The 15,436-nt window shown below is 37.6% G+C and overlaps 1 protein-coding gene across 1 annotated transcript in view; it reads right to left on the reverse strand.

Annotated features, from left to right (window-relative positions):
* The window catches only part of FSIP2 (fibrous sheath interacting protein 2), a 149,008-nt gene that overhangs the window by 50,088 nt on the left and 83,484 nt on the right, over positions 1-15,436 (reverse strand). Inside the window, exons 14-15 of the mRNA XM_010859740.1 lie at positions 8,044-8,101; positions 2,302-2,338 (exon numbers count right to left, since the gene is read on the reverse strand). Of these exons, the coding sequence (XP_010858042.1) occupies positions 2,302-2,338; positions 8,044-8,101 (95 nt within the window). The remainder of the gene's footprint in view (positions 1-2,301; positions 2,339-8,043; positions 8,102-15,436) is intronic.

Here is a 15,436-nt window from a genome sequence, read left to right on the forward strand (position 1 = left end):
CCTTTAGAATGGACTGGTTGGATCTCCTTGCAGTCCAAGGGACTCTCAAGAGTCTTCTCCAACACCACAGTTCAAAAGCATCAATTCTTCGGCGCTCAGCTTTCTTCACAGTCCAACTCTCACATCCATACATGACCACTGGAAAAACCATAGCCTTGACTAGACGGACCTTTGTTGACAAAGTAATGTCTCTGCTTTTCAATATGCTATCTAGGTTGGTCATAACTTTCTTTCCAAGAATCTAATAAGCAAAAATAAAAAGTTTATGCTTTATGGAGATTGAATGGGTTTGTATCTAACAAGATAGTATCAATGGAAACTGTCATAGAAGGCAGAAAAAAGGTGATACAGTGAAGGAACAAACGAGCTTAGATAGAAAATAAGGGCAGGCTAGAATTTCGTCTCAAAGAGTCAAGAGGGCTGAGCAAGGATAGGTTTAGAGAATTCCTCCTTTTGAGCTTGATATAAAACTTCAGGGACTAGATTTGAACTACCATTTCCTTAGTGGTCAATGGTGCTATCCTATGTTTAAGTTTGGGCTTTCCAGATAGCTCAGTTGGTAAAGAATCCACCTGCAATGCAGGTGACCTCGGTTCGATTCCCGGGTTGGGAAGATCCCCTATAGAAGGGAAAAGCTACCCACTCCAGTATTCTGGCCTGGAGAATACCATGGACTCTATAGTCCATGGGGTCACAAAGAGTCGGACATGACTGAGTGACTTTCACTTACTTACTTACTTAAAGTTGGACTAAGAGCCTCAGTAACAGAATCCATCTGTTTCTATATACTTCTGCTTATGTATTGAAAACATACTTTGGATTTGTATTATAAAAATCCTCTTGCCTATAATAAACTAACAGTCTGTTCAAAATTGTTACGACTCTTAAAACAAAAACTAGTAAACATAAGTAACTGGCAGCAAAGCCTGGAAAGCTGTCATGTAGGCAGGAGAATAAAAAAAAAAAAAAAAAGGATTTCTGTAATGGGGCTATTCACACCCAAAATACTGCATTAAGTTAGCACAGAAAGCAGAGACATCACTTTGCTGACAAAGGTCAGTATAGACAAAGCTATAGTTTTTCCAAAAGGTCAGTATAGACAAAGCTATGGCTTTTCCAGTAGTCATGTATGGATGTGAGAATTGGGCCATAAAAAAGGCTGAGTGCTGAAGAATTGATGCTTTCAAATTGTGGTGCTGGAGAGTCCCTTGGACAGCAAGGAGATCAAACCAGTCAATCTTAAAGGAAGTCATTCCTGAATATTCATTATAAAGACCAATGAGGAAGCTCCAATATTCTGGCCAACCTGATGTGAAGAGCCGACTCCTTGAAAAGACCTTGATACTGGGAAAGACTGAGACAGGAAGAGAAGGGGGTGACAAAGGATAAGATGGTTGGGTGGCATCACTGACTCAACAAACATGAGTTTGAGCAATCTCTGGGGAAGAGTGGAGGACAGGGAAATCTGGCATGCTGCAATCCCTGGGGTCACAGAGTCAGACACAACTTAGCAACTGAACAACAAGAACACAGTTATACCCATATTAGGCCAACAGTCAAAGATAAGTTAACACCTATGCAGCATATTCTCTTTTGACACATTAAAGAATGTTTGGGGGCACCCCAGGGAAAGCCATTTTATTCTGCTCTAATCCTTGAATCTTCTCATATGTTTTGCATTTATTATATAACATCCAAAATGAAATGTTTTGAATAAAAACAAATAATTTATTCTAATCTACTATGACATATAAACTGAGACATTCAATATATATATATATATATATATATATATATATCTTTTTGCTTTTCTTACTACCAGAGATCATAAATGATAGAACTACATTATTATTCTTAGGCTAAGTATGACATATGAAAGAAAGCTATCCCTAATATGTTTTGTTCTTAGGCGACTAGGTCCCTTCCCACAAAACTGACTTTGGACAAGTCCAGGCATCCCAACTCATGAGCCAAATCTGCAAAGTGATGTGTAGTAGCTTCCCATGACAGAATGGGTTTATGGTTGTTTGACACTATTCTTATAAGGGCTAGGTCCCTTAATGCTCCTCCCCTGACTTCCTGCCCATCTCCATGAGACCTCTTCTTGAATGGGCAAAATTATCTTTTGATAAGAACTTTAGTGCAAAATCTAAGAATTAACTGAAAGTGAACTTTAAAGAAGAAAAAATGGGCAAAGAGGGACATTAATATCAGTAAATGATTGCATAGTTTTTTTCTACTATGAAACATTTAAAATTATCACTAATATGCTGCTTTATCAATGAGTTTTATGATACATACTTTTTCTTGCAAGCAGTTTTGTAGGAGATGCTGTTGTCTGTAAAGTCAAGAAAGGTTGATACTTTTGTTATTATTTAGGATCAAGAATTTATGTAGCTTTTTCCAAAACTTATAATCACTGAATCATTTTTTTTTCTCTTTATATCTGAAAGTTTTTTTTTTTTTAAACAGAAATCAAAAGAATAAATTTTATTTCTATCCCCCACCACCTACTTCTCCTTCCTTTTTTGATACTGGCCCATATGCCTTAATACTCAGAAGCAGAATTATAACTGTTGCATAAAAATGTCTATTTGAAAATTCTACTTCTGACCCGCCTTAGACATTCCTGCTGTGTTGTCTGCTGGGAAAGGACACAGACTTGGAGGGAGGTGAGCTAGTCTTTCATGTTTGTTAAAAGGCAGCATGAAGTGACAAGACATCTGACCAGAGCTTCTGGATAATCCTTAATTTACTCTTTCAAATCCCATGGTTTTACCCATGCTTTCATCAAACGGCAAGGAATTATGTGATAACTATTCAATAACTGTGGGTTAAAATAATACATTTCTAGCCCTCTTAAATACAAATTTAGACACAGCCCTTTTCTATGTATGACAATATTGTATCATGTATTCTAGTCATATTTTTATCATGATAATGAAATTAACAATGCAGTTTTCTCACTGGTAACAAGAACTCAATGAAAATTATAGAACTGTTAATAAAACAAAATCTAAGACTTTAGTTCTTATTTATTTTTGTATATTTCAGGTATTTATTTTCATGTATTTCAGTATAGGTCCTTTGCTTATCTTTTTCCTAATTACTTAAAATTGATACACCTTTTTTACTTTTTCTAGGCCTGTACTTTACATTATAAAACCAGACACTGAGTTTGTGTTGAGTGATGAGACATGGACTCCTGATCCAACAACAATGAGCATCGCTGACCTATGAGGAAGACCACATGCAAAGGAAACAGATTTGGAATGAAATCAGTGTTCGCGTGCTCATAAACTGTATTCTCCCAAGATCTCTGGAGAATATGTATACAGTTAAATAGATGCTTTCAGAAGGGTGACGAGATGGCAGAGTAGAAGGACTTGCGGTCATCTTCTCTCACAAAAACACCAAAGAGGCAACTAACTGCTGAATAATCATCCATAGAAAAGACTAGATCCTATGAAAAAAAGGTATTCTACATCTAAAGACATAGAAGAAGCCACAACGAGACAGTAAGCGTGCTTTTGTGATATAATCAAATCCCATATCCACTGGGCTGGTGACCCACAGACTTGAAACATATTGCAGAGTTTATCCTAGAGGTCTGAAAATTCTGAGCCCCACATCAGGCTTCCCTGCCTAGGGGTCTGGCATCACAAGTAGAAGCCCCCACAGAATTTGGTTTAAAGGCCAACAAGGCTTGACTGCAGAAGCTCCTAGGACTAGGGGAAACAGAGACTCCACTCTTGGAGGGTGCATGCAAGGTTTCACATGCACTAGGACCCAGAACAAAGCAGAATCTTCATAGGAATCTGGGCCAAACCTACCTGTGGGTCTTTAAAGGTCTCCCTGGAGTTGGCGGAAATCCCAGGGAAGTCCTCAGTGTGATCTCTCCAGGAGGTCACCATTTTGGCACTGAGAGTTGGCCCTATCCAACAGCCTGCAGGCTTCAGTGCTGGGATACCTCAGGCCAAACAACCGACAAAATGGGAACACAGCCCCACTCATCAACAGAGAGGTTGGCTAAAGTTGTCCTGAGGCCCCTGGCACAGCCTTGTCCACCACAGGCATAAAATCCAGCACCACCCACCAGTGAGCAGGTACCAGACCCTCCCAACAGGAAGCCTGCATAAGCCCCTAGACTAACCTCACCCACCAGGGACAGACAACAGAAGCAAGAAGTATGATCCTACAGCCTGTGGAACACAAACCACTAACACAGAAAGTGAAACAAAATGAGCCATCAGAGAACTATGTTCTAGATGAAGAAACAAGATGAAACCCCAGAAGAAAAGTAAGTGATGTAGAGATAGATAATCTACCTGAAAGAAAATTCAGAATAATGTTAACAAAGATGATCCAAGAGCTTGGAAAAAGAATGAGGGTATAGACTGAGAAGATATAAGAAATGTTTAGAAAGTGCTAGAAGATTTAAAAAACAGAGATAAAATAACTAAAATAAAAAATACACTAGAAGGAAGCAATAGCAGAATAAATGAAGCAGAAGGATGAATAAGTAAATTGGAAGACAGACTGTTGGAAATCACTGCTGCAGAACAATAAAGAAAAAAGAATGAAATGACAGTCTAAGTGATTTCTGGGACATTAAATACATCCATTCCAATTATAGGGGTCCCAGGAAGAGGAGAAAGGGCCTGGGAGACGATAGCTAGAAAAATCCCTAACATGGGAAAGGAAACACTCAAGTCCAGGAAGTGCAGAGTCCCATACAGAATAAGCCAAGGAGGAATGCACAGAGACACATACCAAACTGATAAAACTTTAAGACAGAGAAAATAATTAAAGCAGTAAGGGAAAAGCAACAAATAACATACAAGGGAATCTGCATAAGGTTATCAGCTGATTTGTCAGAAGAAACTCTGCAGTCAGAAGGGAGTGGCATGAGAAAAACCTACCAACAAGAATACTCTACCCAACAAGGCCCTTGTTCAGATTTGAAGGAGAAGTCAAGAGCTTTACAGACAAGCAAAAGCTAACATAATTCAGTACCACCTAACAAGCTTTACAACAATGCTAGAGGAACTTCTCTAGGTGGAGAGGATAAGGCCACACCTAGAAACAAGAGAACTATGAATGAATGGAAAAGCTCACCAGCAAAGGCAAACCTAAAGGTAGGAAATCATTTGCACACAAATATGATATCAAAATAAGCAATTGTGAAGGGAATAATGATCAAAACTATGATTTAAGAACTTCCAACAGACAAACATCCAGGATCAAATGGCTTCACTGGCGAATTCTAAAAAATATTTAGAGAAGAATTAATACCTGTCCTTCTGAAACTATTCCAAAAAATTGCTGCAACAAGGTATCTTTAAAAAAGAACACCACACAATCACTTAGGCATGGTTTTCTTCTTGTCATATCTACCTAATATCTAGCATTATGCTTCAAATATAAATTTCTATTTAAAATCTTTTGGATATGGGCCTACTCATGTAATTCAAAATGAAGCCTTTGTGCAGGCCACTAATGGACTTCTAACACTGGTTTCTACTTTCTTTCCATAAATTATTCTTATATATTTCTGTTAGGTATTCATCACGTACTCCAACTTGATCATACCACTATCCCTCCTAAACAGTGTTGCCCGGTAGATAAACTATAAATTTCTGATAGTATACAAAGTAGCAAGCACTCTTACTGTCTTCTTTACTGTTACTCCTTACAACTTCCATCCCAATAATATAAACGTACTCATTATCTAAGTGTAATGCTTAATTATTGAAACTTAATTATAAAAATCATTGAAGTTTATCCACAATGCTATATTTACTTTGTCTTCATTCTCTTGGTTTTGAACTTCCAAGTCTATTTTATAAGTCTTGCTGTTTTTAGTATTAACGTTAGAGAAAATAGAACTAATCAATAGAGGAAAGGGAGGGATAGAGAAGGTGGATGGTAGAATACATGTAATCATTCCACAGTAAAGTCTTATGAAATCTGGAGTGAAATCAGAATGAGAAGAATGTGAATAGTATGATTGGTAGAGTCAGATGAGAAAACATTATTAGCTGTGTTTTGTTGGTATTCTTATGGGATGTTAGGCTGGTTGGGTGCAGCTAAAAGTTATTTTTCCCTGTCAATCTGGAAGGGAGTGGTGAAAAAGCTCCAAATAGTGCACAGAGTTACTCACCTTACTGAGTAATACATGAACCGTGAACTTTCAGGTGTTCACGCTGGTTTTAGGAAAGGCAGAGGAACCAGAGATCAAATTGCCAACACCCGCTGGATAATCAAAGAGCAAGAGAGTTCCAGAAAAACATCTATTTCTGCTTTATTGACTATGCCAAAGTCTTTGGACTGTGTGGATCACAATCAACTGTGGAAAATTCTGAAAGAGATGGGAATACCAGACCACCTGACCTGCCTCTTGAGAAACCTGTATGCAGGTCAGGAAGCAACAGTTAGAACTGGACATGGAACAACAGACTGGTTCCAAATAGGAAAAGGAGTACATCAAGGCTGTATATTGTCACCCTACTTATTTAACTTACATGCAGAGTACATCATGAGAAACTCTGGGCTGGAAGAAGCACAAGCTGGAATAAAGAATGCTGGGAGAAATATCAATAACCTCAGTTATGCAGATGACATCACCCTTACGGCAGAAAGTGAAGAAGAACTAAAGAGCCTCTTGAGGAAAGTGAAAGAGGAGAGTGGAAAAAGTTGTCTTAAAGCCCAACATTCATAAAACTAAGATCATGGCATCTGGTCCCATCACTTCATGGGAAATAGATGGGGAAACAGTGGAAACAGTGGCTGACTTTATTTTTTGGGGCTCCAAAATCACTGCAGATGGTGACTGCAGCCATGAAATTAAAAGACGCTTACTCCTTAGAAGGAAAGTTATGACCAACCTAGAGAGCATATTAAAAAGCAGAGACATTACTTTGCCAACAAAGGCCCATCCAGTCAAAGCTATGGTTTTTCCAGTGGTCAGTGAGAGTTGGACTATAAGGAAGCTGAGTGCAGAAATATTGATGCTTTTGAACTGTGGTGTTGGAGAAGATTCTTGAGAGTCCCTTGGACTTCAAAGAGATCCAACCAGTCCATCCTAAAGGAGATCAGTCCTGGGTATTCATTGGAAGGACTGATGTTGAAGCTGAAACTTCAATACTTTGGCCAACTGATGCGAAGAGCTGACTCATTGGAAAAGACTGTGATGCTGGGAAAGAGTAAGGGCAGGAGGAGAAGGCAAGGACAGAGGATGAGATGGTTGGATGGCATCACCAACTCAATGGACATGGGTTTAGGTAAACTGGGAGTTGGTGATGGACAGGAAGGCCTGGCATGCTGTGGCTCATAGGGTCACAAAGAGTCAGCCATGACTTGAGCGACTGAGTTGAACTGAAGCTGGATCTTATTTTGGTAATTGATTTTTTTTTTTAAGGTAACAGTGTTTGGTTTAAAATAATAGTCTTTCAGCTCTAACATTGAGAAAGCCATTCTAGACACCAACGGAAACAGATCATCACCAGTTTGAGGAATAAAACTCCCAGAGGTACCCCAAATCTCTTTTCCAAAGACTGGCAAGTTCCATCATTAGAGGTTATTATTTTGGATTATATGGCAAACACATTTTAGGATAACAATGACTAATTAAAAATTTAAAAATTAAAACTAATCTACCATCCTTAGGAAGCCAGTAATCTCAAAAGTTTCAAGGAATGGTAAATATTTAAAAGGGGATAAACGCAAAGAGGCAAGTCTAGATTCTGGAAAGCTACCTGAAGAGGAGAGGTCATATTTGAATGTGGCATGAAGACTCTAAATATAGGGTGAGGGTAGACCACAGTAGGATAAGGAAATCGAGAAGGAAAAGGAAAAATATTCACTTTGTCTACTTTACAATTTAACCTTAGTGATGAGAATTTGCAAAAGACATCAGTTCACTAAATCTAAGTAGAACTACAAGAATGGAGGATCCCATGCAATTATTTGCTTTTTAACATCACCCATGTACTTTTTAGAATATTCATTTATAAATATATATTAATTTTCTTAGATACTTACGTATTTGAGAAAACACAAGAAGGGAAAATACCCTGGGTTGTGCCAGAAGCCTGAAGTCCTATTTAGCAGAAAAAGAAAACAATTACTTTGCATCCTTCCCCAACAAATTATAAAATGGCAATTAATGTCCTTTAATAGGTCTTTATTCTGTCATCAGTCTTGTTTAAAAGCCTCCAGAGACTCTCCACAATGAAATCTAAATTCCTTAGCAAGGCATAAGATATACCGTACAATCTGATGTTCTTTCTTAGGTCTCTAGGGTCTTCACTGACTAGTCCTCCATATTTATTCTATTAATCAGAGGCACAGAATAACTTACTTCCTAAATGTATCATATTTTCCATGCCTCTGGGCCCTTGTTTTGCCATTTTCTCTGTCTGGAGCACCCTATGCCCTCTTTTAACTTACCTTTTTGGTCTCATTCAGCTTATGTTAACTCTTCTACAAAGACTTCTTTGAAACTAAGTATATGAATATTAGGACTTCCCTCATAGCTCAGTTGTTAAAAAGTCTGCCTGCAATGCAGGAGACCCAGGTTCAATTCCTGGGTTGGGAAGATCCCCTGGAGAAGGAAATGGCAACCCACTCCAGTACTCTTGCCTGGAGAATCCCATGGACAGAGGAGCCTGGCAGGCTACAGTCTATGGGGTCTCAAGAGTCGGACATAACTGAGCGACTAAGCACACACAGCACAAATGAATATTCTTCTCTAGTGCTCCTAAAGTATTCTATCTGTTTCTATCATAAAACTTATGCTATATTGAAATTAAAGGTTTTTTCTTCTGTCTTCCTGATTATGATACAAATCTACCATTATATCCCCAACATTAATTTTTTGAGAATACTATTTAATTAATGTTTCCTCGAAATTTATTCATTGATTTGTTGGCCACTAATCTTCTCTCACTCCAATATCATCTAATTTGCCTTGCATGTAATCCAGTAAGTTTCCATTACTGGGTTTTATTAAGTTGGTGCAAAAATAATTGAGGTTTAACACTGAACTTTACAGTTTGATCCTGGAATACATTCTTAAATAAATGTGGTTATAACTGATATACATCATTTTAATGCACATTTCTCACTTTATTATTATTATTTTTTTGCTAATTATGTTAATTGCTTCTTATTTTAGACTATAAAAATGATTTTAGACAAAAAGCAAATTTGAGCAGTTTTCTTATTTGAGTTCAAAATGGGTCACAAAGCAGGGGAGACAATTCGCAACAGCAACATACATTTGGCTCAGGAAATGCTAACGAATGTACACTGCGGTAGTAATGGTTCAAGTTTTGCAAAGGAGATGAGAGCTTTGAAGATGAGAAGCATAGTGGCTGGCCATTGGAAGCTGACAACCACCAATACAGAGCCATCATCGAAGCTGACCCTCTTACAACTACATGAGAAATTGCCAAAGAGCTACATTCTACAGTCATTTGGCATTTGAAGCAAATTGCAAAGGTGAAAAACCTTGAAAAGTGAGTGCCTCATGAACTGACCACAAATCAAAAGATCATCGTTTTGAAGTGTCATCTTCTCTTATTCTGCACAAAACAACGAACCATTTCTCTATCAGAGTGTGACATGTGAATAAAAGTGGATTTCATACAACTGTTAATGACTTGCTCAATGGCTGGATGAAGAAGCAGCTCTGAACTACTTCCCAAAGTCAAACTTGCATCAAAAAAAAAAAAAAAGTGATGGTTATTGTTTGGTGGTCTGACAACCTTTCTGAATCCCAGCAAAACCATTACATCTGAGAAGTATACTCAGGTAATCGATGCTGCTGCTGCTAAGTTGCTTCAGTCGTGTCCGACTCTGTGCAACCCTGTAGACGGCAGCCCACCAAGCTCCCCCGTCCCTGGGATTCTCCAGGCAAGAACACTGGAGTGGGTTGCCATTTCCTTCTCCAATGCATGAAAGTGAAAAGTGAAAGTGAAGTCACTCAGTCGTGTCCGACTCTTAGCGACCCCATGGACTGCAGCCTACCTGGCTCCTCCATCCATGGGATTTTCCAGGAAAGAATACTAGAATGGGGTTCCATTGTCTTCTCCACAGGAAATTGGTGAGATGCACCAAAGACTGCAACACCTGTAACTGGTATTGGTGAACAGAATAGGCCCAATTCTTATTCACAACAACACCCAGCTGCAATTATTCTCCACAACAATGCCCTACTGCACAACACACAACCAATACTTCAAAAGTTGAATGAATTAGGCTATGAAGTTTTGCCTCATCTGCCATATTTACCTGACCTCCTGCCAACTGACTACCACTTCAAGCATCTCAACAACTTTTTGCAGGGAAAATGCTTCCATAACCAGTAGGAAACAGAAAATGCTTTCTAAGAGTTCACTGAATCCTGGAGCATGGATTTTTGCACTACAGAAATAAACCAACTTATTTCTTATTGGCAAAAGCATGTTGATTATAATGGCTCCTATTTTGATTAATAAAAATGTACTTGAGACTAATTATAATGATTTAAATTTCATGGTCTGAAACCACAATTGCTTTTGTACCACATCATGCGAAGAGTTGACTCATTGGAAAAGACCCTGATGCTGGGCGGGACTCGGGGCAGGAGGAGAAGGGGATGACAGAGGATGAGATGGCCAGATGTCATCACCAACTCGATGGACATGAGTTTGGGTAAACTCCGGGACTTGGTGATGAACAGGGAGACCTGGCGTGCTGCAGTTCATGGGGTTTCAAAGAGTCAGACACAACTGAGCAACTGAACTGAACTGAACTGAATAGTAAAGATTCTGGACACAGGTGACAGGAAGTTTTTACATACATCTCTTCCCTGGCAAATCCCATGGACGGAGGAGCCTGGTAGGCTGCAGTCCATTGGGTGGCTAGGAGTTGGACATGAGCGACTTCACTTTCACTTTAATGCATTGTAGAAGGAAATGGCAACCCACTCCAGTATTCTTGCCTGGAGAATCCCAGGGATGGGGGAGCCTAGTGGGCTGCCGTCTATGAGGTCGCACAGAGTCGGACACGACTGAAGAGACTTAGCAGCAGCAGCAGCTACAGGTACAGTGGATTTAGTGTTTGTTAATTACACAAATGTAGAAATGAATAAAAACTTTAGACACAAAGAATGTGTCGGATACAGAAAAGTATTAGAAATTAGAGCCTGTCCAAAGTCAAGTTTAAGAGGTAATTCTTGTTTCTTCCAATGAATGAGTAACAAATAGGTAACAATGGTGTATATAAAAAGTCTTACTTAAATCCTATGGACCTTTTTGAGTTTGTGTAGATATATTTGTTGTGTGTGTTCATATTTTGAGAAGTAGTACTTCAATTTAAGATTTCAAAGAACTAAGAAACTAAGTGTGAGGATAATACAGTTTTAAAAGCAAAATAAAAACCTCTTCTATGGTTTTCATTAATATGCTGTAGTAAATAGAAATATTTTCCTAGAATTCTGTATAAAACATTATAGCTATCTTCTTTAAAAAGCTAAGGTTTCAAGGAGGAAAGACAAGTCTTTTAGAGTAAAAAACTGGGGGAACGTAAATATAGAACTATAAGGACATGTTGAAGCTGATGCCTACTCTCTGCCCATCGGCCAAAACTGTAAACTTAATGGAGAGCCAGAGAATTAAAATAAAGCAGGCTCAAGTCATATGGGAAATTGAAACTTAGAGCTTGTAAAAACATATTGGATCCCACAGAGCTACACTCTTGGTGAAAGAGTTGTCTTTAAAAAAAAATCATGGCACAGAGATGCACATGATACCAAGGCACAAACACGTTATGCCTTGGTATCAGTGTGGAAGAGGGAGAAAAGGAGAAAAAAAATATATCTTAATAATTCACAACCACAGGTTATCTCCTATGTGATTTTCAGGTGCAAATTCACTGTATGGGCCATAAAACTCCAAATGAGAAATTAAAATGAACCTATATTTATAGCTGTCCCAGATGCCTAGCAGAAGCATATTAAAAAACTAACAGCTTTATTGAAGTATAATATTCCTAGAACTCTACATATTTAATGTGTTCAATTTGAGTTTCTACATAGTAATACATCATATCAAAGTATAGAATTCTGTCATAAATGAACTAACATATAAAACACATCCCTGTCATACACATAGACAAATATAAAAAAAATTAATGTGCCTGTTATCACGAATAAGAAATATTAAAATTAGATCTCAGAAATTTCATGTATCTGAATTATCAGATATATAAAATATATGCATTTCATATGTTTAAATACATAAAGAAGTATTTGGAAATCATAGAACCTATCAAAAAATCCAGTCAAATCTGGAAAATGAGAAATATATTTTACATATTAATAAATATAGTTTATTAAATAAATATAAAACACATTTATAATATACAATGTATATGTTTATTCTAATAAAATAAAAGTGCATTGAATTAATACAATAGTAAAATAGATATAACTGAAGAGAGAATGGTTTAAATGGAAGAGAGACTAAGAAATAACCAGAATTCTATAGAAAAATGGAAAATACAGTGGTTTTTAGAGTATGTATAAGTAGAAAGGGAAATAAACAGACAGAGACACATGCATACACATACATATGTATTTGGAATTTTAGGAGAAAAAAATAAAATGAGAAGAGGCAATATAGGAGAGGAATATAGCTGATACATATCTGGAACTGCTCATCATAGTGATACTAAAGTGAAACAAGATCTTAAAAGCAGCCTGTGGTGTATGTGTGTGGCAGGGGGTGGGAAGGTCAGGGAGATAGATGATCACTTACATGAAATTAAGTAGAATGGACTGTAGATAATTTAAGTAGAACAATCTCTTTAAAGTGCTAAAAAAAAATAACTGAGAACTGGTATACCCAGCCATAATTAATTAAATCCTATAACAAATAAAATATAGTTCTATCAAATAAAATCAGAGTTTACTAAAAAAAAAAAATCATTAATGACATTTCTAAAGAATTGATATACTTTAGGAAGAATGAAGGTGATTCCATAAAGTATGAAGTGCAAAAAGGAATTATGAACAACAACAAAATAATAAGTATCTGAGTAAGTATAAATAAAACTTGACTGTATGAAAAAGAGGAGAGTAGTTTAATTTTGAATGTTTTACCAGATAAACTATTAGATAAATATAGGATTGTGATTATAAGTAAAATGTACCCACTTTGAAATATTCTAACTTTAAGTATGCATGTTAAAATTTAAGGATAATTGTCAAAAGAAATATAGTATATAATTTCCAAAACAGTAGAGGGAAAACTGTATTTAAAATACATTTAATATTCTAAATGAAAGGAAGAAATAAGAAGTTAAAAAATATATAATATGCTTAATTTAAACAAATATATTATGTATGTATTAAAAAGGAGAATCAGCTTCAAGCAAAGGAAGGAAAAATCTCTCAAAGATCTATAATTAACATAAATATAACTAGTTTACTACAGTTAAAAATCAGAAGTGCTAATACTGAATACCATGAAGGAAAACCCAGAAATATTTTTAAGAGCTACATCTAAACACTAAAGATTGAAAGTGTATACAACTATATTAACATTAGACCACGTAAATTTAAAACAGAAAGTATGACTCATGATAAAGGTCACTACATAATATAAGAGACTCAGTTTACCAAGGTAAACCTGGATATGGCCCAGATGTTTAAACTGGGTTTAGAAAGGTCAGAGAAACCAGAGATCAAATTGCCAACATTCGTTGGATCACTGAAAAAACAAGAGAGTTCCAGAAAAACATCTACTTCTGTTTAATTGACTTGGCCAAAGTATTTGACTGTGTGGATCACAACAAAACTGGAAAATTCTTATAGAGTTGGGAATACCAGACCACATTCCCTGCCTCCTGAGAAATCTGTATGCAGGTAAAGAAGCAACTACAATTACAGACAACTAGCCAATCTGATCATACGGACCACAGCTTGTCTAACTCAGTGAAACTAAGCCATGCCGTGTGGAGCCAGCCAAGACACATGAGTCATGGTGGAGAGGTCTGACAGAGTGTGGTCCACTGGAGAAGGGAATGGCAAACCACTCAGTATTCTTGCCTTGAGAACCCCATGAACAGTATGAAAAGGCAAAAAGATAGGACACTGAAAGATGAACTCCCCAGGTCAGTAGGTGCCCAATATGCTACTGAAGATCAGTGGAGAAATAACTCCAGAAATAATTAAGGGATGTGGCCAAAGCAAAAACACCACCCAGTTGTAAATATGACTGGTGATAGAAGCAAGGGCCGATGCTATAAAGAGCAATATTGCAAAGGAACCTGGAAATGTTAGGTCCATGAATCAAGGCAAATTAGAAGTGGTCAAACAGGAGATGGAAAGAGTGAATGTTGACATGGACATCACCAGAAGGTCAACCAAAATCAGATTGATTATATTCTTTGCAGCCAAAGATGGAGAAGCTCTATATAGTCAGCAAAAACAAGACCGGGAGCTGACTGCAGCTCAAATCAACTCCTGATTGCCAAAATCAGAGTTAATTGAAGAAAGTGGGGTAAACCACTAGACCATTCAGGTATGACCTAAATCAAATCCCTTATGATTATACAGTGGAAGTGAGAAATAGATTTAAGGGACTAGATCTGATAGACAGAGTACCTGATGAACTATGGACGGAGGTTCGTGACATTGTACGGGAGACATGGATCAAGACCATCCCCATGGAAAAGAAATGCAAAAAAGCAAAATGGCTGTCTGGGGAGGCCTTACAAATAGCTGTGAAAAGAAGAGAAGTGAAAAGCAAAGGAGAAAAGGAAAGATATAAGCATCTGAATGCAGAGTTACAAAGACTAGCAAGGAAAGATAAGAAAGCCTTCCTCAGCTATCAATGCAAAGAAATAGAAGAAAACAACAGAATGGGAAAGACTAGAGATCTCTTCAAGAAAATTAGAGATACCAAGGGAACATTTCATGCAAAGATGGGCTTGATAAAGGACAGAAATGGTATGGACCTAACAGAAGCAGAAGATATTCAGAAGAGGTGGCAGGAATACACAGAAGAACTGTACAAAAAAGATCTTCATGACCCAGATAATCACAATGGTGTGATCACTGACCTCGAGCCAGACATCCTGGAATGTGAATTCAAGTGGGCCTTAGGAAGCATCACTATGAACAAAGCTAGTGGAGGTGATAGAATTCCAGTTGAGCTATTCCAAATCCTGAAAGATGATGGTGTGGAAGTGCTGTACTCAATATGCCAGCAAATTTGGAAAACTCAGCCATGGCCACAGGACTGGAAAAAGTGACTACTAACTAACTAACTACTAACTCACTACTAAGGATTCGCTCAGTCATGTTCGACTCTTTGCGACCCCATGGACTGTAGCCCACCAGGCTCCTCCATCCATGGGATTCTCCAGGCAAGAGTACTGGAGCTGT

The sequence above is a fragment of the Bison bison genome, unplaced genomic scaffold (assembly GCF_000754665.1).
Source record: "Bison bison bison isolate TAMUID 2011002044 unplaced genomic scaffold, Bison_UMD1.0 scf7180017864459, whole genome shotgun sequence".
Classification (NCBI taxonomy): Eukaryota; Metazoa; Chordata; class Mammalia; order Artiodactyla; family Bovidae; genus Bison; species Bison bison.